At 42.3% G+C, this 25,484-nt stretch overlaps 1 protein-coding gene across 3 annotated transcripts in view; it reads left to right on the forward strand.

The window, feature by feature from the left end:
- Positions 1-25,484, forward strand: part of EFCAB2 (EF-hand calcium binding domain 2) — a 129,862-nt gene that overhangs the window by 95,107 nt on the left and 9,271 nt on the right. For 2 of the 3 annotated variants that reach the window (XM_043485488.1, XM_043485490.1), the window contains exons 4-6: positions 60-139; positions 727-769; positions 868-934. In XM_043485488.1, the coding sequence (XP_043341423.1) occupies positions 60-139; positions 727-769; positions 868-934 (190 nt within the window). Of the gene's footprint in view, positions 1-59; positions 140-726; positions 770-867; positions 935-6,639; positions 7,066-25,484 lie in introns of those variants that run through there. The other variant, XM_043485489.1, reaches the window with a different exon arrangement.

Genomic DNA, 25,484 nt, shown 5'->3' on the forward strand with positions numbered 1-25,484 from the left:
AGCAGTTGCTCACTACATTTGCTGAATGAATAAGTGGCTGTTTTTTACTGACTGTTCAGGTAGAGGAAGAAGAACCCACTGGATACATTCGATTTGAAAAATTTCTACCAGTGATGACTGAAGTGCTACTGGAAAGAAGGTAAGAAAGTAAATACACTTGTTGAGGTAATGATTAGAACTGCATTAATTTCAAAACACTTGGCCTTTTCACTTTGTGTTATACTGAGCCAACGTTTATCACAGAATAGCTTCCTCCTAGTTTTTCTCTATACTTCTGAACTGCCAGTTGGTATGTTCCCAGAAATATCCACCACTTCAGTATTAATCTAATAAGCAAAGTGTAATTAAAGGGCAAATAAGCTGCAAAAAGCATAAATCAACAACATCCTTATTAGTTTCTGTTTGAATTATCAATGATAAATAAGAATTAACCCTAATTATTTTTCTAGACAAAGTGTAGCATTAGCTTACCATAGTTTGTTTACTATAGGAATTTTGTTCCCATAATGATGAAAAAAAGCTAACAGATAACATTTAACTAAGTATTCCTTGTGGGTATGGAGTACTTTCAACTTTATTATCTAGAAATCCAAAAATATTTCAGTGAGGGATGAACTACTATCCTGTATGCTAGCAGCTTTATTTATTTATTTTTTAATGTGAGCATTTGTTATTTGGAGATTGAGCTAAATACTGTGATGTTTACTTCTTTTATTGCATAATTAGATATAGACCAATTCCAGAAGATATCCTTCTTCGAGCTTTTGAGGTTTGTAAGCTATAAATTTTACATATATTTACATGAAAAAATTCATCATGTGGAATTTTCACCAAAAAACAGAGTATCTGTCTTTTCCTTCCCCCTAGGTATTAGATCCAGCTAAACGTGGATTTCTTACTAAGGACGAACTGATAAAGTATATGACTGAAGAAGGTGAGAATGATTCATTACTTATAAATGAAAGTCGCTCAGTTGTGTCCCACTCTTTGCGACCCCATGGACTGTAGCTCACCAGGCTTTTCTGTCCTTGGAATTCTCCAGGCAAGAATGCTGGAGTAGGTTGGCATTCCCTTCTCCAGGGGGTCTTTCCCACCCAAGGATGAAACCCAGGTCTCCTACACTGCAGGCGGATTCTCACTCTGTGAGCCAGTAGGGAAGTCTTATTACCTGTAACACTGACTTATTTAAGTGATTAATAATTTTAAAACAATTATGCAAAAGTGCTAGAGGATACTTTAATCATTCCAGTTAAAAGAAGTTACTTAGTATTCTTATTACTTTGGTTTTGGAGTTTTGTGGTGGATAAGAGGACAAAGGATAAGTTAAGAGGGGATAGATTATTGCCTTACAGGATTTTGTAAAGTATAATGATACTTCTATAAATTGAAGTCGTTTCATTTACTTAAAGTATTTCCAGAATAAAAGGTATGTCACCAGGAAAACATGAACTATCAATCACTATAAATCAATTCTTGTTACTAGATTGAAGATTTCGACTGGAGTCTATAAAAATTATTTTTTTAAAAAATAGAAAAGATTTATTTATATTACTGTTTCGGCTGTGGTGGGTCTTTGTTGCTGTGTGCAGGCTTTCTGTAGTTGCAGTTGGTGAGTAAGGGCCACGTCTCTAGTTCTGGTGCACAGGCTTCTTGTTGCGGTGGCTTCTCTCGTTGCAGGGCATAGACTCTAAGGAGCTACAGTAGTTGTGGACTCTGAGGGCTCAATAGTTGTGGCACAGGCGCTTGCAGCATGTTCTGCAGCACATGGCATCTTCCTGAACCAGGGATCGAATTGGTGTCCTTTGTATTACAAGGCAGATTCTTAACCACTGAACCACCAGGGAAGCCCCAAAATTCCTTTTTTAAAGAACTTTTCAGTTGGTAAAGTTAGGGGCAATACAGCCTCAAATGTATATATGAATTCCATAAAATTTTTCATTTTTTATGCTAATGATAGCATATATATTTGCTTTGCATTTAAACTGTACACACACACACACTTATACACATTACCTACACACCTATATAGGCCAACATATTTTCTTTAGGAATTCTCTCTGCTTAGGCTGATGTCTAAACTCGTTTTCCCTGAATGTCAGTAGCCTAATGGACATGCTCTTTAAAACTTTCTCATTGGTCACCTGCCCTCCTCCCATATAAAGTTAGAACTCTGTTTCTGTTCAGTTCACTAGTTCACAGATGAGTCCTGAGTAATTCAGAGTTGTCAATCAGTTGAGACAATCAGAAGTGCATGAAATTTGAGTATGGAAGACTAAGACTGTGTCTCCATGTGCCACTGGTTTGACCATTTTGACTTGATCCACCATTAGGTGATAATACAGAGGGTGAGATCAATGAGAATGGCATGATCATCATAGCTGCCACCCAAGAACTCATGACCCTCTTAAAATTATCTTAGGGATGAACTTTGATGGAAATTTGATGTTTCAAAGCATCAGCTTAGGGATTAAGCTAAGGGAAATAAATACTAGGTTATATCAGGCAATATGAATTTAGTCAAAATGGCCAAATCATTACTGGGTTGTGCCTACTATGTAGGTAAGGGATGCAAGAACAGTGAGAGTAATAATACTAAAACCTGCTCCCTTTCTCAAGGAGATTATAGTCTACAGGACGGAATAAAACAATTCAAAATGTAAGATAGTAGGAAAAAGTGAGTATCAGAAGATCAGGGTGGTATGGATCTGCCTGAAAAGCTTGGTCTGGGAAGACTTAAAGAAAAAATAGGTTTCTAAAAATGGTAGAATAATATGGGTGAGTTATCAGGAGAAGGGCTAAAATATTATGCATTATAGCACTCCCTTACATCATACATCTCAGCAAGTGCTTGTTAAATTAATGAATGAGTAAGGTAGAATGGATCAAGGAGCTGATGAGAGGAAGACATCGATTGATAAAGAGCATGAACAAAGACTGGGAGCATGATAAATGAGCATGATATTTTGGGAGACTGAGAAAACTCAGAGGGTCTTGTTGGCAAACAGTAGGAAATGAATCTAGGTAGACTAACCGGGACTAGATTGTGGAGGCTGAGGCTCAGGAGACTTTATCCTATGGGCAGTGGAGAAACGCTGCAGGGTTTTGAACAGGTGAGCTGCACAGTGCAAGAGGAATTGTGGGAAGGTTGACCTGGTGCTGGTAGGCTTGTGAGAAGAGCAAGAAAGAGGCTAGATTGGGGGAGACCAGCTAGGAGGCTGGTTCAGCATTTTGAAGGTATCCTAATAAGGGCTATATCTAGCAGTGGCAATGGGAATGGAAAGAAGGGATTGATACAATAGTACTGCCTGCAGCAAGATCCACAGGTTATGTATGATGAGCAACCAAGTGCAGGGCACAAAGATGGGAGCTGAGTCAAAATAACAAGGCTTTGGCGTGGGTAGTGGGTATCAGGGTAATGGTTCAGTTCAGTTCAGTTCAGTCGCTCAGTCGTGTCCAACTCTTTGCGACCCCGTGAATCGCAGCACGCCAGGCCTCCCTGTCCATCACCAATTCCTGGAGTTTACTCAAATTCATGCCCATCGAGTCGGTGATGCCATCCAGCCATCTCATCCTCTGTCGCCCCCTTCTCCTCCTGCCCCCAATCCCTCCCAGCATCATGGTCTTTTCCAATGAGTCAACTCTTCACATGAGGGGGCCAAAGTACTGGAGTTTCAGCTTCAGCATCAGTCCTTCCAATGAACACCCAGGACTGATCTCCTTTAGGATGGACTGGTTGGATCTCCTTGCAGTCCAAGGAACTCTCAAGAGTCTTCTCCAACACCATAGTTCAAAAGCATCAATTTTTCGGTGCTCAGCTTCACAGTCCAGCTCTCACATCCATACATGACCACTGGAAAAACCATAGCCTTGACCAGACGGACCTTTGTTGGCAAAGTAATGTCTCTGCTTTTTAATATGCTATCTAGGTTGGTCATAACTTTCCTTCCAAGGAGTAAGCGTCTTTTAATTTCATGGCTGCAGTCACCATCTGCAGTGATTTTGGAGCCCCCAAAAATAAAGTCTGACACTGTTTCCACTGTCTCCCCATCTATTTCCCATGAGGTGATGGGACCAGATGCCATGATCTTAGTTTTCTGAATGTTAAGCTTTAAGCCAACTTTTTCACTCTCCTCTTTCACTTTCATCAAGAGGCTTTTTAGTTCCTCTTCACTCTCTGCCATAAGGGTGGTGTCATCAGCATATCTGAGGCTATTGATATTTCTCCCAGCAATCTTGATTCCAGCTTGTGCTTCTTCCAGCCCAGTGTTTCTCATGATGTACTCTGCATATAAGTTAAATAAGCAGGGTGACAATATACAGCCTTGACAATATACCTCAGGGTAATGGTACTCACTGAAATAGAGGAATCAGGCCACAGTGCATCCAGAGACAGTGCAGCTTTTCACAATATCCACAGAATATTAATCAGCTTGAGAATATGCATTCTAAATGCCCAGGATGTTACATGACGAACATAAGTCACATTGAATCAAGCTCCTACAGGATAGAAGTTGACGTGTGCCTAGGTATGTATATGGTGTCAAGTAGTATTTATTAGCAGGAGAGATCTCAAAAGAACTTTTCTGAACTAACACATATTGCTGCCTATGTGCCAGGCAATGTTCTAAGTGCTATTCAAATAATAACAGTTCTAATACTCATAACAAGCCTATGAACTGTGGTATTGGAGAAAACTCTTGAGAGTCCCTTGGACTGCAAGGAGATCAAACCAGTTAATCCTAAAGGAAATCAATCCTGAATATCATTGAAAGAACTGATGATGAAGCTGAAGCTCCAATAATTTGGCCACCTGATGCAAAGAGCTGACTCATTAGAAAAGATCCTGATTCTGGGAAAGATTGAAGGCAGGAGGAGAAGGGGACGACAGAGGATGAGATGGCAATGGCATCACTGACTCAATGGACCTGAGTTCGAGCAAGCTCCGGGAGATGGTGAAGGACAAGGAAGCCTGGGATGCTGCAGCCTATGGGGTCACAAAGAGTCGGACACAACTCATCGACAGAACAACGACAAACCCATGAGACAGATAGTATTTTACAGACAGGAAAACAAACACAGAGAAGTTAGGGACTTGCCCGGGGTCTTAAAGCTAACGCAACAGTTGAGCATTTGGACCCAGGCAGTCTGGCTCCCAAGCTTGTGCTTTTAATGATTAAGCTATTTTCCTCCCATCCTTAATCAAATACTACTTGTTTCTTTCCTTGCTTGAGGAAGCAGTGACCACCTTCTGAATTTCACTGTGAACAAGGCCTTGTTCCAAGCGACTGAGTGTGGTCCCTAGACCTTGACTTGTTCTGCTGGCATGCAGAGCCAGTTCCTCCTGTTTTCTTCGTGTGCTGGTGTCCTCAGCTCTAAACGGGGATACACAGTTCTTACCTCTCATGAGGTGGTTCGGAGATTAACTTAATATCTGCGAAGCACTTCGATCAGCCTGGCAAACAGTGGTTCTTGATAAATATTTGTTGTCAGTGTTCTCATAAGGACGCGCATACCCATCAAAGTTCATTGGCAGTGGATTTAGTATTTACCAGTCAGGTTACATGAAAGATTAAGAATTTGTCTTTTTAGGCATTTTAGGCCTTCTTTCTTTCCTTAGGATGTAAACATGATTTCAGAAAAACACAAGCATGTTCCCATTGTTTGGTAATACTATCATCATTGTGATAAAAACCCCCGCTTGAATAATTTCTGTGTTAGTAGCTGAATTCCACCTTAGAAGGCATGGTTTGTAGTAGCGGGTGACTTAAGCTTGTAAGGTAGGTAACTCTCAGGCCTTGGTAATTTATCTGCTTGGATTAATACTCTTTAGGAATAAGGTGACAATTTGGATGTTTCTGTATTTTGGTTTATAGAACAAAGTTCTGTCTTAAATAGATGACAGCCTTTCCAATGTTCTTCCTAAATTTGCTTTTCATCTTGGTGAAACCAGTATCCAAGATGGCCTTCAGTTGTTATCTGAACCCAACTAAAGCTCACAGATTTTCTATCCAACTTTTGGTTTCATTTGACAGTAGCACTGGGCCAAACTATAACAAAGAGGATTGGTTTGAAATGACTGGTGAATGGAATCTGTGGTCACTGGGTGCTCCTGAATCACTAAATCAACCTACCCTCGTTAGAGGATATTCATAGACATTCTTACAGTTTTAAACCATGTTATATGTTGTTCAGCCTTTTTGCATAGAAACCATTTAATCCTTTCTTCATATGCTTACTAAATATAATGATTAGACTTCCTATAAAACTATGACTTCAGGTTAGTCTTTTTAATTGCCTTTTTGGCAATTTTAGTGATTTTAATTTAAATAAATAGAAAACCTTATTTATGATCTTTTCATGTCCTCCTGCTATTTTGGCTGAAATGATTGATGCTAAAGGTTGCTTGAACTATGCTATCTGCAAGGTAAAATAACTCCAAAATTTGCCGGGAGTACGATAGCAAACTCTTTGAACCTCTGGACTGTCATAATGTGCTGGCTTTATGGCCCCAGGGAGAGTAACTGGCAACACAATGTGGGATGGTGGGGCTCCATGGCAATTCAGTGGACTAGTGGAAAGAGAAAGGAAAAAAAAATCAGATGATTGTAAATGATGAGTGTCCCTTCTTGTTCCTCCCAGGTGAGCCTTTTTCTCAGGAGGAAATGGAAGAAATGTTGTCTGCTGCAATTGATCCAGAATCGAATTCAATTAATTATAAGGACTACATAACAATGATGGTGATAGATGAGAATTAGACACTCTAAAGACTTGATTTCTAATTGAAAGTATAATTTTAAAGACTGCTCGTCCTTGTTAATTTCACATTTTATTTTATAACTCCTACATATTGCTAATTAATGCCTTGTGACAACTATTTCAAGATATTTTGTTCTTTAAAGGTGATCATCCAGTTTAAAATACAGATCTAGTTAGCATGTCTAGCCTAATGGAATGACACATTACATTGCTAATTAAACACATTGCTTTTAAGCTATTCATAAAATATTTAACATTATCCATGGATTATTGTTAATGTTCTACAATAAAACCCAGGTTGCTTTCAAATTAATTAAGCTGATAAAAATGAAGACTGATTAGAAAGACCTAAAGTTTAGCATATGAAGATCTTGGGATGGGGCAGGATGACCACAAATTGAAAATCAGTAGTAATGTGATGACAGCTTATTTTTAAAACAACAAACCCTTCTTCAATCATAGTGGGGAAGGAGAGTCATTGAAATGGATATTAGTAATTAATTTCGTGTGGGTGCCAATTTCAAATCTCACTTGAGATGATAGTCACTTAATGTATGTAAAAATTTAAATTGGCTGATCTAGCATGTTACCTGCCACTTATGGCATAGCTAAAGGAGTTGAGATGGTTGACCCTTGAGAAAAGACGACTGATTGGAAACTGATAATGTGTGAAAGTGGCAGTTCTCTTGCGGTTTTTAGAATATTATAATAGAGTCTAATCTCTGAATAGAATCTGAATTCTATTCAGAATACCTGTCATGAGAATATTATTCTGAATACTGAGTAAGAATATTGAGAAGTTTTATGGTGTGTAAGAGGTACAAATGTTGAAAGAGCAGAATGATGTTATCTGAGTACAGAGAATCACAATGGAAAAGCAAAGGGGGAAGTCAGGTAAAGGAAAATAAGTCATCTTCCATAACCTGTATCATTCTTTCACACACACATACACACTGATCTTTATTTAAAGGTGCTTCACCACTACATGTGCGTGTGTGTGTATATATATGTATGTATATATATACATATAGACATTTAATGTTGCTTGTGATTATTCCTCCTAGACATGCAGGGGGCTGCTACTCAAGAGACTATTTCTGTTTATTCATTCATGAAACCTTTACTGAGAATTATTAGATAATGTCGGACTTGCCTGGTGGCTCAGTGGTAAAGAATCCATCTGTCAGTGCAGGAGATGCAGGTTCAATCCCTGGGTTGGGAAGATCCCTTTGAGAAGGAAATGGCAATCCACTCCAGTATTCTTGGCTGGGAAATCCCATGGACAGAGGAGCCTGGCAGGCTATAGTCCTTGGGGTTGCAAAAGAGTCAGACGCTAATTAGTGACTGAACAACAACATTAGATAATGTACTAGGAACTGGAGTTGCATGTGAATCGGTCCCTAACTGGTCAGGATTACAGTTTGGTGAGGGAGACCTGCAAGGCAGTCAGCAATCACATTTCAGACAGGGCATGTTCAGGGGATTGTGGAAGTGCTGAAGAGGGCAGCTGGACTCAGCATGGAGTGGGGAACTTTCTCCGAGACAAAAGATTACTTTGAGTAGAGAAGGTTTTCTGGAACAAGTAACATCTCACTTCAAGATAAGTCTTTTACTAAGTGGGCAGCAGGACGCAGGGTATTTCAGAAGAGGAGCAGCAAGAACAAAAACAAAAAAAAAAATCCAGAGGTGTCATGAAACACGGAACAGTCTGGAAATTTAAAGTACTAATAGTTCAGTATGTTTGGAATGGAGGAGATCTGGGGACATGAGAGATGAAAGAGGGGTGGCAGTCAGGAGCTGTATCATTAAGGATATTGGGTTGCTGCTGCTAAGTCGCTTCAGTCGTGTCCGACTCTGTGCAACCCCATAGACGGCAGCCCAACAGCCTCCGCCATCCCTGGGATTCTCCAGGCAAGAACACTGGAGTGGATTGCCATTTCCTTCTCCAATGCATAAAAGTGAAAGTGAAGTCGCTCAGTCGTGTCCGACTCTTCGAGATCCCATGGACTGCAGCCTACCAGGCTCCTCCATTCATGGAATTTTCCAGGCAAGAGTACTGGAGTGGGTTGCCATTGCCTTCTTCAGATATTGGGTTAAGTATACAGCTAAGGTTTTAGTGTAAGAGTTTGAACTTTCTTTTGAAGATCATAGAGAAAGATCATTTGTAAGTAAGGAAAATAGACTTGAAGAGTGAGGACTAGAAGTAGGGAGACCAGATGGTAGCTCTTTGGTTGGTGGGAGGAGCGAGATTCGGAAAAGTCAAGCCTGAATGCCAGGTCTGTGGCTTGGACAATGGGTGAATTGTAGTGTCATTCATTCAGAAGGCCAAGAAGCCAGTTGGGGTTGGTAGGCAAAATGATGAGTTTGGCTCTGGACACCAGGGGGTTGAGGAGCTAGTGAGATACCCAGGTGGAGACATTCAATAATCAATTGGATCATTAGGAGGAAGAGCTGGGCAGAGACATGAATCTCTGAGTTCTCAGCTTTTAAATAGTAGTTCATGCCTTTGCAAGAAAAGAGAAGAGAGCCCCAGGGAAGCGTGGGGAACACCAGCATTTAAGAGAGGGCAGAGGAAGAGGATCCACAAGACACTGGGAATAAGAAGTCAGAGAGGAGGGCCAGCAGGGCAGAAGCGTCATGAAGCCAAGGTAGGAGAGAAGCACTCGGAGGTAACCAACCCTGTCAAATGTCAGGGAGAGGTCAATTAAAGACGGAAAAATGTCCGTCACAGCAGAGTTCATTGGAAGCCTCTGCTGGGGAAGACTGGGTGAAGCGACAGGGGCAGAGTCCAGTGGGTGGAGGAGCAGGGAGGGAGGAGCAGGAGGAAGGAGAGCACGGAGGACAGTTACTTGGCCGTGACAAGAGGGGAGACGCTGGGCTGGAGAGAGCAGGCTGGGGGAGTTGTTTTTGGAAGGTGGACACAAGCAGGCACATTTATTTTCAAAGGGCTGAGAGCTCGAGGAGAATGGTAAAATTTGGAAATATCTCTTGTGGGAAATGGGTGAAAGAATTGAGAAAGAGCCCATATAAAGATTTCAAGAAATGCGGGAGGATTTTCAGCATCTTGGGCCCAGGAGCAAAAATGATGGATCATTGTATTGATTCAGGATTAAGGTTTGTCATTGGGTGAGATGGAAGCAACTGAAGGTTTGGAGCCCACAAGGCATCTCTGAGTTGTCTTCTCTGAGCCTGTTACCCTTTGTGACCCTGGTCATGACAGAGAAATACGGGCAGGTGGATCAGTCCCAGTCTCTCTATAAATTGGCTTCCCAGGTGTCTCAGTGGTAAAGAATCCACCTGCCAATGCAGGAGACCCCAGGAACGTGGGTTTGATCACTGAGTTGGGAAGATGCCCTGGAGGTGGAAATGGCAACCCACTCCCATATTCTTGCCTGGAAAATTCTATAGACAGAGGAACTTGGTGGGCTGCAATTCATGGGATCGCAAAGAGTTGGACACGACTGAGCATGCAATCCACATGCATTCTTCGTAAGTGGTAATGTCATATTCTCTTTGGGGGAAGGATGCTTCAGGATTGGGTACCCCCAAGTCTCACCTTCTAGAATACTTTCAGAAGTTCTGACTGATGTCAAATTTCACACCCTGTCTCAAGGAAATTTTATCTCTTTAGTAATTAGAAGAGTTTTATGTATGATTCATTTTTCTATCTTTAGCATTAATTTGTTTTTTATAAGGCCATGAAAAAGTGCAACAGGCTTCCCACAGAAATCTTATTTTATCTCCTAGTTGCAGAATAATTGTAGCATATTTGCAAAAGGAAAAATTTTCTTTATATTCTAACCATTTTGATTCATATTTTACCTCTTTCACTCATCTTAGCCCTCAACATCCAGTTGAAGTCACAATGGCATTTTCTTGGCAAGAAGAGAGCTCGGTCTCTTGTGTAGAAAATTTGCTTGCCCATGTGATTCCAGGCGTGTGCAGGGCCCACCATCTCGGGCCCTGTGGAAACCCAAGTCTGCTCTCAACCCCTCGGGGCTGGGTAAGCTCCATCACTCAGGGCTGGGGTGCAAGCCTGGCATCGGGAGATCCTCTCGCCCTGACCTCGGTTTTGCCTGTGACCTGCTCTGGGTCAGGCACTTCCCTTCTGTGCACCTATGTCTGGAAAATGAAGGGCCCCACTCTAGTTCTCCTTCCACCTTCCAAAAGCAGTGCAGATGGAGTCCCCTTCACATGTACCCAGTGTCCAAGTGTCAAATGGTAAGAGACGAAGAAGAATGTCCAAGATGCCAGGCTGGTTGGGATTTTCACTGGTAGGAATTTTCACTACCATTTCACTGGTAGGATTTTCACTCCATTTTTTTGTGGAATGGAGTGCATTTAGGGCTTTGTCTCCTTCCTTCCTTTCCCTTTTCTAACCACTTCCAGTTAAGAAAGTTACCTTATTTATATAGCCAATTCCCTGTAGAAGATCAGTGTTACTACATTGTCTCTTCTGGGCAGGTTAAGTAGGCAGAGAACCTCCTGGTCACATGTGCCTGCCTCGGGCCAGGTGTGACAGTCTCCTGGGCCTGCACCTACTGAAAGTATAGGTTACCAATCACCTGCTGAGAAGCACATGGGAGCGGGTGCTTGTTAGAAATTTAAACTCCCAGGTCCCATTCCAGACCTCTAGAACAGACCCTCCAGAGGTACAGCCCAGGAACCCACATTTTCACAGACATCCTCAGGGGAGTCTCATGCATGCTAAAGTGTAAGAGCCACTGTCTGAGATAACGAAAGTGAGACTGCTTTAAAGGTTAGAGTGTGACAGAAATTATTATTATTTTAAAAAATATTTATTTATTTGGCTGCATCAGGTTTTTAAAAACAAAAAACTATTTAGCTGTTTTTGGCTGTGCCGAGTCTTTCTTGCTGTGGGCAGGCTATTCTCTAGTAGCAGTACACAGGCTTCTCATTGTGATGCCTGCTCTTGTTGCAGATCACTGACTCTAGGGCAGGTGGGCTCAGTAGTTGCGGCCTGCGGGCTTCATTGCCCCATGGCATGTGGAATCTTCCTGGACCAGAGGTCAAACCTGTGTCCCCTGCATTGGCAGGCATATCCTTAACCACTGGACCATGAGGGAAGTCCGGAAATACAAATTTCAATCACTGAATGGCATCTAGTTGTTGGGATGTACCTTGACTGATTTAACTAATTTCTTTTTTTTAAAATTTATTTATTTTGATTGGAGGCTAATTTACTTTACAACATTGTGGTGGTTTTTGCCATACATGGAATGAGTCGGCCTTGGGTGTACAGGTGTCCCACCATCCTGAGCTCCCTCCCCACCACATCCCTCTGGGTTGTCCTAGTGCACCAGCTTTGCGTTCCCGGCTTCATGCATCAAATTTGCACTGGTCATCTGTTTTACATATGGTAATATAAATGTTTCAGTGCTATTCTCTCATATCTTCCCACCCTCGCCTTCTCCCACATAGTCCAAAAGTCTGTTTTTTACATCGTCTCTTTTGCTGTCTTGCATATAGGGTCATCATTACCATCTTTCTAAATTCCATATATATGTGCTAATGTACTGTATTGGTCATTTCTCTTTCTGGCTTACTTCACCCTGTCTAGTAGGCTCATCCGGTTTCATCCACCTCGTTAGAACTGACTCAAATGTGTTCTTTTTTATGGCTGACTAATATTCTATTGTGTATTTCTTATTCCTGGTTATTTAAATAATTTTCAAATTTTCTCTGTTATAATAAATTGCTATATACCTCCTGGTAGTTAAATCTTTATTATTTGCTTAGAACATATTCCTAGAAGTGGAACTGTTGGATCAACTTTAAAGAGCTAGAGACCTTTTTAAAAGCCTACTGTTAATGTGTTTTCAAGCTATCTCAGAGGAAGATTGTTCTCATATCCCAAACCTCATCAGTATTTTTTTTTGTTTTTAATTTTGCCAAACTGACAGGCAGAAAATAATCTGATTGATTTCTTGAAATTTGCATTCTGTTGATTACTTGAACTTTCTAAAAGTTCATGACCATGTATACTGAAGAATTCAATTGGATTAGCTCAAGGAGGCACCAAATTTGAACCTCACAGATTGTTTCCCATCAGATATAAGAACCCCTCTGGTTGCTATGAAATGGATCTCACGAAACACAGCACTATGGGCAGATCTGAATTTAAGAGGTACACTTTCATTCTGAATGATTATCACTTGGAGAAGGTGACTAGTGAGAATGAGCCACTGTTGCACACAACTATTACAGGAGATGTCATAGACAGTCAAGCAAAAAAATAGGACCTGGGGAAATAAACATGCAAATGAGAAGTGAGGAATGATCACCAAGGCCAGAAGAAGAAGCCAACTGGCCATCTGCTCCACTACTAGCTTCTTGGGATGGGAACATGTTTCGCAATGCAGTTCATTTGATCATTCAGTCAATATTTTTTGAATTCCCACTACATGCCAGACACTGTTCTGGGCACCAGAGGTGCCAAAATAAGTAGGAGACATAGTCCTTGTCCTTGAGAGATTTAATTCTTGTGGGAGACAAGTTTACAAGCAAGTAATAGTTGTTCAGCAATGCTAGCAAAGTGCTTTGGTATCAGAGCAGAGAGCAGCCAGCTCTGCTGGTGGAACTCACAGAAAGCTTCCTAGAGGAAGTGATAGGATGAACCACAATGGTTTTTGTGTTCCTATTGGCAGTATTGCTGCAGTCCTGCGTGGGAAAGAATGTTGTGGAATGGGGTGGCTTGAGGCTCATGCTAAAATAGAGTGATAGCATGGCTTAGGGAGAATAATAGGCCTGCTTTTGGATTACAGCTGTGCCAGGTACAGAACACGTGAGTGGGAAAAGTCATTTGATGTGTCTGTACCTCTTGCCCAGTATAAAATGGAGATAATTGTATCTACCTTGTAGATACCCTAGTTGGGTTACCCTGAGCATTAAGGGCTACCTGCCTAGGACTTGATAAGTGGTATCTCCCATTACAAAGCACTCAGCTGGTAAAGAATCTGCCTGCAATTCAGGAGACCTGGGTTCAATCCCTGGGTCAGGAAGATCCCCTGGAGAAGGGAATGGCTACCCACTCCAGTATTCTTGCCTGGAGAATCCCGTGGACAGAAGACCCTGGCAGGTTACAGTCTGTGGGTTGCACAAAGTCGGGACATGACAGAGCAACTAACACTTTCACTTCTTCACAAGGTTGCTTTGAGGATTAGGGGCTACCTGCCCAGGACTTGATAAGTGGTATCTACCATTACAAAGCACTCAGGAAATATCCCTTGAATGATGAATATAAATATTTCCCCTGTGTTCTCAATCTTTTAAAATTATATAACAAGGCTGTGTCCAGATACTTACAGGATTTCTGGGAATAAGAAAGTCTGTTGGGACTTCCCTGGCAGACCAGTGGTTAAGACTGTGTGCTTCCACTAAGGGCTTGGAAAACTGGTACCAGGAGTGAAACCCATTGAAGAAAAGGTGGAGAGAAGAGTGGTTATGTGTAGCGTGGGCTGCTGGAGGCTGGCAAGAGGGTGACTGCAAAAGAAGTCACATTATTTGTCTAAGATCCATAAAAATAGACATAAGGAGGGAGGGTAGGTTTGGGGATAACACAGAGTAAAAAGAGGCATGGGGCAGTAGACTGAACCTGCAGAGTCAGAAGACAATGACCAATTGGTTTCAAGTGCCTTTATGGGGACGTTAGAATTAAAAGGATGCTTGCTTTGATAGAGAAGGTGGGGACATGAGAGAAGGGTCTATGAATGGGGTGCAACCAAGTTCAGGTAGCTTTGGAACTATCTTTGCAAGGGACTGATCACCAGTTTGTGAAAGTGAAAGTTGCTCAGTGGTGTCTGACTCTTTGCAACCTCATGGACTATGTAGTCATGAAATTCTCCAGACCAGAATACTGGAGAAGGTAGCCTTTCCCTTCTCCCAGGGATCTTCCCAACCCAGGGATCGAACCCAGGTCTTCCGCATTGTGGGCAAATTGTTTTTACTAGCTGAGCCACAAGGGAAGCCCAAGAATACTGGAGTGGGTAGTCTATCCATTCTCCAGCAGATCTTCCCAACCTAGGAATCGAACCGGGGTCTCCTGCATTGCAGGCGGAGCTATCAGAGAAGCCTGATCACCAGTTTAGGTGATTAAAAAAAGGACTACCTGTCCTTTCACAAAGAAATTTCACAAGAAATTTCACAAAAAGACTGGAGTAAATAGACCCCCATGTAGCCACTACCCATTAACATATGGCCAATCATGCTTTATCTATCCCCCTCCACAGTTTTCCTGACCTCAACCTTCACCCATGCTGGATTATTTCAAAACAAATTCTGGGACATCACGTCTGTAAGGGCTTTGATAATATCTTTAACAGATAAGGATCTCCTCTTCTTTTTCCCATACAACCTTGAAACCGTTTTCATAACAAAAAACTTAACAATGATTCTTTAATAACATCTGATACACAAACATTATTCAAATTTCCACAATTGTTTCATAAATGCCATCTTACTAGTGGTTCCAATCAGGATCCAAACAAGGACCATACATTGAGTTTGGTTGATGTGTCTTTTGGTCTCTAACACTCCTGTCCACTTTTGTTCTTGCCATTTATTTTTTGAGAACCCTGGCCATTGGTTCTGAATTGGTTCTATTCCACACATTTTGGGTTTGTCTGATTGCACTTCTGTGGTGTTAAGTGACATGTCCCTCTCTTCCCAGTATTCTCTATAGACCCATTGTTTTATCTAGAGGCTTGATCAAGTTCAAGGTCAGTTTTGTTTTTGCTTTCTTGTAAATCAGCTTCATTGAAGTAGGGCTTCCTTGTAGGAAATAGGGCTTCCCTCAGCTCAGTTGGTAAAGAATCTGCTTACATTGCAGGATACCCCGGTTTGATCCCTGGGTTGGGAAGATCCCCTGGAGAAGGAAATGGCATCCCACTCCAATACTCTTGCCTGGAGAATCCCATGGAAGAGGAAACTGGCAGGCTACACAGTCCATGGGGTCACAAGAGCGGGACATGACTTAGCAACTAAACCACCACAAATCAGCTTCATTGAAGTGGTGTATTTTTATTGCCTTCCCGCAGGTGGCATGTAATGTCTGCCGTCTCTCTTTTTTTCACTTGCTCAGGTGTCAGGGAATGTTTGACGGGAGGATTCCTACATGCTGTCTCTCATGAGTCCTTTGTCCCTCTTCAAGCGGAACAGCACGCTGCTCCCAGGGACTGAGGTCATTATGTGAGGCAAGCATGAGTCTCCTTTAGTAAACATTCTCCTTAGGACAAAACAGCTTAATCTCCTTCCCCTTTCTTGAGATATGGATTGTCTCCTGACCTTGTGGTAACAGTTGCTGTACATTTGGTTTTCTGATCTCTATCATTCCCAAAAGAAGTTTCTTGTACTGCAGCATATATATACTCATAGAAAAATCATTAAAGCACCTTTGTTCCATCAGAGCTTAGGTCCCCGGGTCTTTTTTGTCTCTCTCTCTCTTTCTCTCTTTCACTTTCTTATCGTCGACTCCGCACCACAAGGTTCCGGTCCATTAAAGGACCCCAACACTCAGGTTCAATTGATGTCAATGTAATCCAGCCAAAATAATGTTCCTCATCGACCTTTCCCTAACGCTTGCCTATAAACATGGTTTAGCAGGAGTTGGGAAATGTGATTTTTTAAAACTCCTATAATTCTTTTTTGCATATATATGCTGCAATTCCTTTATTTAGGATAATTTTCCTTCAAGGACCATTTGGCTTCTTTGAAATGCAGTTTGTACTAGCACGGATAGAGCAGTTTGCTTCATTGTTTTAATTTTTCAAAAGTATTCCTTCATTTCTTTTAAAAACATGCACTTTATTTTTCTACCTGTGTGTATGACAGGTGGGGCTTGAAATTGCTTGTGTCCTTATCAGAAGTATAAGCCCCCATTTGGCACCTATGCCAGCCAAGGCTGCATTGGGTAACATTCTTCTTACCTTATAATTTTCTGGCATTTACAGTGTTTGTATTAGCAGTTACATTGCTATTTCTGTCACAGTGAGTCTATCTTTTCTTGAGTGTAGGTGAAAGTGAAGTGTTTGGGTTTGACTTGATTTTATAAAGCTGTTGCAGGTTGATGAAACAGGTCTCAAACATCATAAGGTCACAGGGGAAACGGTGATTTAGAATAACAGCTTATATAAATTATAATAGCACAGCAAGAATTCATACTAATTCTGAGTACAATTCTTCCCAACTAAACACATTAATCAACTAATACATACAATATATTTTTATATTTATCAATAATATATTTAAATTGTATGTGAAAATAATATATACTAAAAAGAAAATCACTCACACAACTCATACTTGCAAATTATCATTACTGTCATTCTTCCATTTTAAATTTGGCCTTTTGACAACACATGTTGGTTACCACTGAGTTTGGAGTTGTAAACCAGGTAGAGATTCAAGTTAATTTCTGTAAAAATCAGGATTAACCAGATAAGTTAAAATCTCTCTAGTGATTAAGAATTCATATGCCTTAGGAAACAGAACTACTTCCAAACAGTGGTAACCTAACTCCAGAGAAAGACTGCATTTCTAATTCCCTGATGGACATTCTCCTAATACATGGCTAAGATCCAAGGCTCTAGTCCCGAGAGCAATGAAGCACTGGTGAAGGTGAGTGGGCAGGGTCAGTTCTACCTACAGAGAGAAGTGGGCCCCATGGGCCTAAAAGGCACAGTCAGTAACTGAAAACCATTCTGGGAGGAAGGTGACCGGGGAGTCATTCCACCATGTCCACAAGCGGATATGGACACTGTGAGACCTATGAGGTGCCATGCAGGGAAGGTCAGCACAGGGGGTTTTATTGGCTTGAGGTACTTACAAGTTGCAGAAGTGGAGGTGGAGCCAAGAGTCAAGATGTGGAAAAAGAAATGTGTGTGCATTCAGGTAACAGACTTTATGGTGCCAAGTGGCCATCAAGCTGTTCCCCAGACTACGCTCTCTGAGACTGCACACTGCATCCCATCAGCAACCCCCTGATTAATCAACATGAAATCAAAGGCTGCTCCAGATCTATACAACTCTTCTTCAAGTTCCCACCCCACCCCTGGGCCTTCTGTTCTGATTGGAGGACCTGGCCTCTTATTTTACAGAAAACGTACACCCTTAGGCTTGCATCCTCTTCAGTCTCCTTCGTCAAAGACCAAATGGCACCTTTAAGATCCAGGGTCAGAAGGTGCAGCTGCCAGGCAGAGTGTCCTGGAGTGTCTGCTCTGTGGGTTTGGCCCCAGCTCCTGCCTCCACACTGCCCTCTCCTGGCTCTCAGGCCTTCCAGTTCTCTCTGCCCCTCCCCCGACTCCACAGGCTCCCCAAAGTGAAAAGTGAAAGTGTTAGTTGCTCAGACGTGTCTGACACTTTGTGACCCTCTGGGCTGTAGCCCTCCAGGGTCCTCTGTCCATGGGATTCTCCAGGAAAGAATACTGGAATGGGTAACCATTCTCTTCTCCAGCGGATCTTCCTGACTCGGAGATCAAACCTGGGTCTCCCCATTGCAGGCCGATTCTTTACCATCTGAGCCGCCAGGGCAGCCCTCAGGCTCCCAAAGCATCCCTTTAATTCAGGACGCTCTCCATTACCACCCCGTGCCAGCCCAAGTTTCCCCTGCGTGAAATCAGTCAGTGTGCAGTCCTCTTAATATCTAAATTTACCTTTGTGTTCACGCATCCCAGCCTCCTAATCTCTGCTTTCAGACATCCCCACCCTCTTCAAAACCAGCTTCCTTCTGTGCAGTTGTCCCCACTCCCAGCTGCCTCACTGCTGACCTTTCGCTGTCAAATATTCTCTTTATTCTTTTGTCTTTACCTTTATCCGTGTGTGTATTTCTCTCAGACCATAATCTTATTCAGGTCTACCCTGTCTTTTTAAAAGACACTTTCCCTCATGTACACACAGTTCTGTGTAAGATGGATAACCAACAAGGACCCACTGTGCAGCACGTGGAACTCTGCTCACTGTCATGTGGCAGCCTGGATGGGAGGGGAGTTGGAGAATGGATCCATGTATTTGTATGGCTGAGTCCCTTCGCTGCTCACCTGCAACGACCACAACATTGTTAATCAACTATACCCCAATATAAAATAAAAAGTTTAAAGTTTTCAAATAACAAACCAAACTGACGCTTTCCCTTCCCTTAGATGTGTTCCCCTTCCTATCCCCCACCCCCACTCCTCTGGGTCCATGGTCTGTCTCTCTCTCCATCCCATCACGCCCACCAATTGGAAAGAAGGTTCCATCCTCTCTGAGCTCACATCCACCCTTCCCTCTGCCTCGCAGGCTCCCACAGTTTGCTTTTCGCCTTCATCACTCTGCTCAAGCTGCTGCCGAGATCACCACCAACACAGCAGCTGCCAACGCTGGTAACTTTGTTCCAGGCCTTAACCGATTTGAATTCACTGCACTGTTTCATGCTTGGTGGATTCAAAGACATACTTTTGACTGATTCTCTCCTTTCTTGTTGATGACTTACTGTCTCTTACCTCTGACTGGTGCCTCTTTTTATTCCTATCCTTAAATATTAGCATCCCCAGGATGCTAGTCTTAGCTTTTCTTCCTTTGTCCTCTCTCCATGTGGCCTCATTCATCCCTATGGTCTCATCTACCACTTCCAAGCTGAAAACTTGCAGTTGTAAACCTCGAGATCCAACCTGTCACCAAGGCTTTCACCAGTGAATGTCCTGCAGGTCCCTCATGCAGTGAAACCTGCAAGAGGAGGCTCTTCCTCATCTCTTGTTGGCCCAACCTAGTGACATGCATCAGTCAGTAAGGACCTGCCTCACTGTGTCCGAAGTGTCGCTTCCACTCTACCCCTATAATACTCACAACCTCCTTCCTCAGTTACTGCAGGGATCTCCCAGCTCTCTGCCTCTAGCTCCACTCAGTCTGATCCATTCTCCCCTTGCTTCAGGAAGCATCTTTCTAAACAGATAAGGTCATGGCACACATCTTAGTATAGGTTTTGTTAAAAAGTGGCCCTGAGATAAGGATTCTGGTTCTTGGTTGATTTGGGAGGTAATCTCAGGAAATGGTACCATGGGAATAGGGAAGTGAGATGGGGAAGGGAAGCCTGCTAGTAAGGGATGTGTTATCAAGCCAGGTACCAATGTGAGTAACAGGAATGTGAGTCCTGCTGGGGAACCAGTGGAGTCACTGTGGAATACATGCTTCAGATTTATCCTACCCGAGGGGTGAGAGAGCAGGGGTATTTATATTCCAACTCTCATCAGGCTTGGTTGGGATCAAGGAGAGGTGCCAGTACTGTAGCAGTGGACGGCCGTCCTGCAGTGCTTGGGGGAAGGGAGCCTGTGAAGCCCTCAGACATGGAAGTCAGACCAGTTACTGAAATGGGAGGCTTTTCCAGTAGTCATGTATGGATGTGAGAATTGGACCATAAAGAAGGCTGAGTGCCAAAGAATTGACGCTTTTGAACTGTGGTGTTAGAAAAGACTCTTGAGAGTCCCTTGGACAGCAAGGAGATCAAACCAGTCCATCTGAAAGGCAATCAACCTTGACTATTCACTGGAGGACTGATGCTGAAGCTGAAGCTCCAATGCTTTGGCCACCTGATGTTGGGAAAGATTGAAGGCAGGAGGAGAAGGGGATGACAGAGGACAAGATGGTTAGATGGCATCACCGGCTCAATGGACATGAGTCTGAGCAAATTCTGGGAAATTGTGAAGGACAGGGAAGCCTGGTGTGCTGCAGTCCATGGGGTTGCAAAGAGTTGGACATGACTAAGCAACTGAACAGCAAGATGGGGCAATGTGAGGGGCACAGGTAATGTCTCCTCATCACCCTCCTGATTAAACCCTCCACAGGTCCCCAGTGCCCACAGATAGCCTTTCCAGCCTCCTGTCCTGCTCCCTCCTGGCAAGACCGTCCATGTACACTGGTGGCAATGCAAGACCTCTTGTGCTTCCATGCCTTTACATGTGTTGTTCTTGCCTCCACATGAGCCTTCTCTTTTAAACATGTATTGAGCATGGGTCATTTATTTATGTTAGTTTATTTAATGTAACCCTTATAATAACTTTACACATTGACTTTAAAAAATTATTATCTCCTTTCTGTAGATAAGGAAATTGAGGCTCAGAGAGGTTAACTAATAAGCTTATTGGCACACAGCTAGCAGTGACAGGGCCGTGTTCTGACATCCAGGTTCCTCTGCTCCAAAGTCTGTGTCGTGGGTTAACCACTACGATGAACTGCCTCATGCTTTTGGACTCTGCTCACAGTGGTGACCTGTCCTTACTCCTTCTAACCCCACTAAATGTTCTCTTCTTAGCTTCCCATGGTGTGCTGTACCTTTTTATATATATGCTTTTTTATAGCAGGTGTCATTTTGTAGCACAATTATTTATTCATTCATCTGACTTGCCTTTTAGTCTGTGAGTCCCTCGTGTTTCATCTTGAATGCCTGGCCCATTGCATAACTTGGACTAAAGGCCTTTATTAACTTTTAAAATTACAGTTAAGCTGAATTAATATTAAAATTGGACTTTCATTTTAATATCATGCACACAAACACCAAGGAAGGAAACTTCTTTAAAAAAAAATAGAGGCTTGTTTTGACTCTTCTGGACACGTTTTGCTGGGCAGGAAAGAAGCACAATAACCCTACTGGTGCAAGGTTTGTGTCCTCTGGAAAGCCCCTGAAATATTAGGTGTCTTTCAATCTAGATGGGGTTTCCCCTGGGGACAGAGGCAAAACCCTTACTCACATCAAGGGAGTCTATTTTCTTCTTAGTTTATGTATTGAAGACCAAAACATTAAAAAAAAAAAATTCCTTAAAGCTCTTAAGCTCTGTGATTCAGAGTGTGTTTTTAAAAATCGTGGTAAAAAATCACATAACATAAAATTACCATCTTAGCTATTTTAAGTGTACAGTTAAGTATATTTACAATGTTATAAAACAGATTTCCCAAACATTTTCATCTTGTATATCTGAAATGGTATGAAAAGTGAAAGTGTTAGTTGCTCCACCCTGTCCAACTCTTTGCAATCCTTTAAATAACAACTCGCCTTTCTCCCTGCCCTAGCCCCTGGTAACCACCATTCTCCTTTTGCTTCTGTAAATGTGTCTACTCTAGATAACTCATGTAAGTGAAATCATACATTATTTGTCTTTTTGTGACTGGATTATTTCACTTAGCATGGTATCCTTGAGGTTTATCTGTGTCATAACATATGTCAGAATTTCCTTCCTTTTCCAGGCTGAATAATACTCCATTACATGTACATATCATACTTTTTTTTTTTAATCTGTTCATCTTGGTTGGGCTTCCCTGGTGTCTCAGTGATAAAGAATCTGCCTGCCAAGCAGGAGACAGAGATTCGATCCCTGGGTCAGGAAGATCCCTTGGAGAGAGAAATGGCAACCCTCTCTAGTATTCTTGCCTGGAGAATCCCATGACAGAGGAGCCTGGTGGGTTATAGTCTGTGGGGTCACAAATAGTCACAATTTAGCAACAAAACAACAACAACTTGGTTGCTTCCAGCTTTAGTCTATTGAGAATCATCCTGCTAACAATGTGAATATGCAAATATTTCTTCAAGAGCCTGTTTTCAGTCCTTTCTGACATATACCCAGAAATGGACTACTGGATCATATGATAGTTCTGTCTGTAATGTTTTGAGGAACTGCCATACTGTTTTCCATGGTGATTGTACCAGTTTACATCCCACCAATAATGCACAGGGCTTCCAATTTTTTTACATCCTTGTTGACACTTGTTTTATGGTTTTTTGATAGTTGCCATTCTAACGAGTGTTTTTATTTGCATTTCCTTAATGATTAGTGATGCTGACCATCTTTCTACATGCTTCTTGACCACTTATATATTGTCTTTTGGAGAAATATCTATTCAAGTCCTTTGCTTATTTAAAAATTGGATTATTTGATTTTTTTTGAGTTGTAGGAGTTCTTTGTATAGTCTGAATATTAACCTCTTATCAAATATTCGATTTGCAAATATTATCTCCCATTTTGTAGGCTGTCTTTCCCACCGCTGATTTTGATGCACAGAAGTTATAAAGCTTGATACAGTTGTACTTGTCTCTCTTTGCCTTTGTTTCCTGTCCTGGGAATGTTGACAGGACGTGTTTGAGTCAGGCTGGCCGGTGGCTTGTGGTCACAGAAAGGCAAGACGAGGAAGTGTCAGTGGACTACTCACCCTCCAGAGCTCTGCCATCTTAAAGGTGTATTGAATTCACATGGCCAAAGGGGTTTAAGGTTTTAGTGTGGACCTTCCATCCATCCTAAAATGGGAGGGAGACAGCTTCTCTCTGGGAAGAGACTTCCACCCAGGTCCACTGTAATAGACTACCGTATGGAGAGTTGAGAAAACGATACTTTTCTCTTTAATAAAAACAACAGAAAAGAACCGCATGTGCAGACTTGTAAAAACCAGACGACACAGTCAAATACTGAACCTGCTAATAAATATATCCTAGGAAAACAAAGACCAAAAAACACAGACTTTGCTGCTAAAAATTAACTTTATAATTTACTCTCTGGCAACGGGGGATAATGAGAAAGCAGCAAAAACATAAGGAAGGCAGAAGGGAGACGGCCCTCCCCCTCTTTCTTCGCCCTTTCCTGGTTGGGTGTCTGGCACTCGTGTGCACTGCACTGAGACCACCAAGTGCGTGCGGGTGGGTCGGTGCCGGGAGCTGAGGGTAACCTGCAGAGGACAGAAGTGCCCGAGCCTCTGTCCACCTGTGGACCGCAGGACAGAGTGCAGAAGAAAAGCTTGGGCCTCACGCCCTTGGTCTCCCATGAGTCATTTGTGGAAAAGGATGCATCTTCGAACAATTTCTTTGCAGTGCACTTGGACTTTTCTAGGGCTGCGAAAAGCAAGACTAATGAAGGCTACATGAATCATATAGTCTCGTGATTTCTATTTTGGCTTCCTTACCTCTGGAAAATATTTCCAGTGCCTACTTTCTTTGTCCCTTTTCTCTCCACTTTGATAAAAGATAGCTTTTCCCGCCTGACTTTGAAATTTCCTGAAAAAACAACATGCTCCCTCTTGTACCTGAGCTCATTTAAGGGAACACAGACGGGACTTCCTGAGAGCCTTGGGGCCCGCCTGCTGATCTGAAGGGTTTGACTAGCATTGCTTTAAATGGATGATCTTTATTGCTTTAATTATTTCCTTTAAGGTCATCTTTAAGATTATGGGAGTTTTAAAGAGATATCTGTAGCTGGGTGAGAGAAGCTTACTGAAATTTGTGTGTGTTCATTTAGAGAAAAATGTGAAAGCATGTGATTTTTAAACTTCTTTATACTTTTTTTTTTTTTTTTTTTTTTACTGTGGTAAAATGTACGTAACACAAAATTCACCATTTTAACCAGTTTATGCATACAGTTCAGTGGCACTGGGTACCTTCACATTGTTGTGTAACCATCTCCAGTTCAGTTCAGTTGCTCAGTCATGTCCCACTCTTTGCGACCCCATGAATCGCAGCACACCAGGCCTCCCTGTCTATCACCAACTCCCGGAGTCTACCCAAACCCATGCCCATTGAGTCGGTGATGCCATCCAGCCATCTCATCCTCGGTTGTCCCCTTCTCCTCCTGCCCCCAATCCCTCCCAGCATCAGGGTCTTTTCCAATGAGTCAACTCTTCACATGAGGGGGCCAAAGTACTGGAGTTTCAGCTTCAGCATCAGTCCTTCCAGCGAACACCCAGGACTGATCTCCTTTAGAATGGACTGGTTGGATCTCCTCGCAGTCCAAGGGACTCTTAAGAGTCTTCTCCAACACCATAGTTCAAAAGCATCAATTTTTCGGTGCTCAGCTTTCTTCACAGTCCAACTCTCACATCCATATATGACCACTGGAAAGACCATAGCCTTGACCAGACGGACCTTTGTTGGCAAAGTAATGTCTCTGCTTTTTAATATGCTATCTAGGTTGGTCATAACTTTCCTTCCAAGGAGTAAGCGTCTTTTAATTTCATGGCTGCAGTCACCATCTGCAGTGATTTTGGAGCCCACAAAAATAAAAGTCTGACACTGTTTCCACTGTTTCCCCATCTATTTCCCATGAAGTGATGGGACCAGATGCCATGATCTTAGTTTTCTGAATGTTGAGCTTTAGGCCAACTTTTCACTGTCCTCTTTCACTTTCATCAAGAGGCTTTTTAGTTCCTCTTCACTTTCGGCCATAAGGGTGGTGTCATCAGCGTATCTGAGGTTATTGATATTTCTCCTGGCAATCTTGATTCCAGCTTGTGCTTCTTCCAGCCCAAGGTTTCTCATGATGTACTCTGCATATAAGTTAAATAAGCATGGTGACAGTATACAGCCTTGACGTACTTCATTCCCGATTTGGAACCAGTCTGTTGTTCCATGTTCAGTTCTAACTGTTGCTTCCTGACCTGCCTACAGATTTCTCAAGAGGCAGGTCAAGTGGTCTGGTATTCCCATCTCTTTCAGAATTTTCCACAGTTTATTGTGATCCACACAGTCAAAGCCTTTGGCATAGTCAATAAAGCAGAAATAGATGTTTTTCTGGAACTCTCTTGTTTTTTCAATGATCCAGTGGATATTGGCAATTTGATCTCTGGTTCCTCTGCCTTTTCTAAAACCAGCTTGAACGTCTGGAAGTTCACAGTTCATGTATTGCTGAAGCCTGGCTTGGAGAATTTTGAGCATTACTTTACTAGCGTGTGAGATGAGTGCAGTTGTGTGGTAGTTTGAGCAT

The sequence above is a fragment of the Cervus canadensis genome, chromosome 13 (genome assembly GCF_019320065.1).
Source record: "Cervus canadensis isolate Bull #8, Minnesota chromosome 13, ASM1932006v1, whole genome shotgun sequence".
Lineage (NCBI taxonomy): Eukaryota > Metazoa > Chordata > Mammalia > Artiodactyla > Cervidae > Cervus > Cervus canadensis.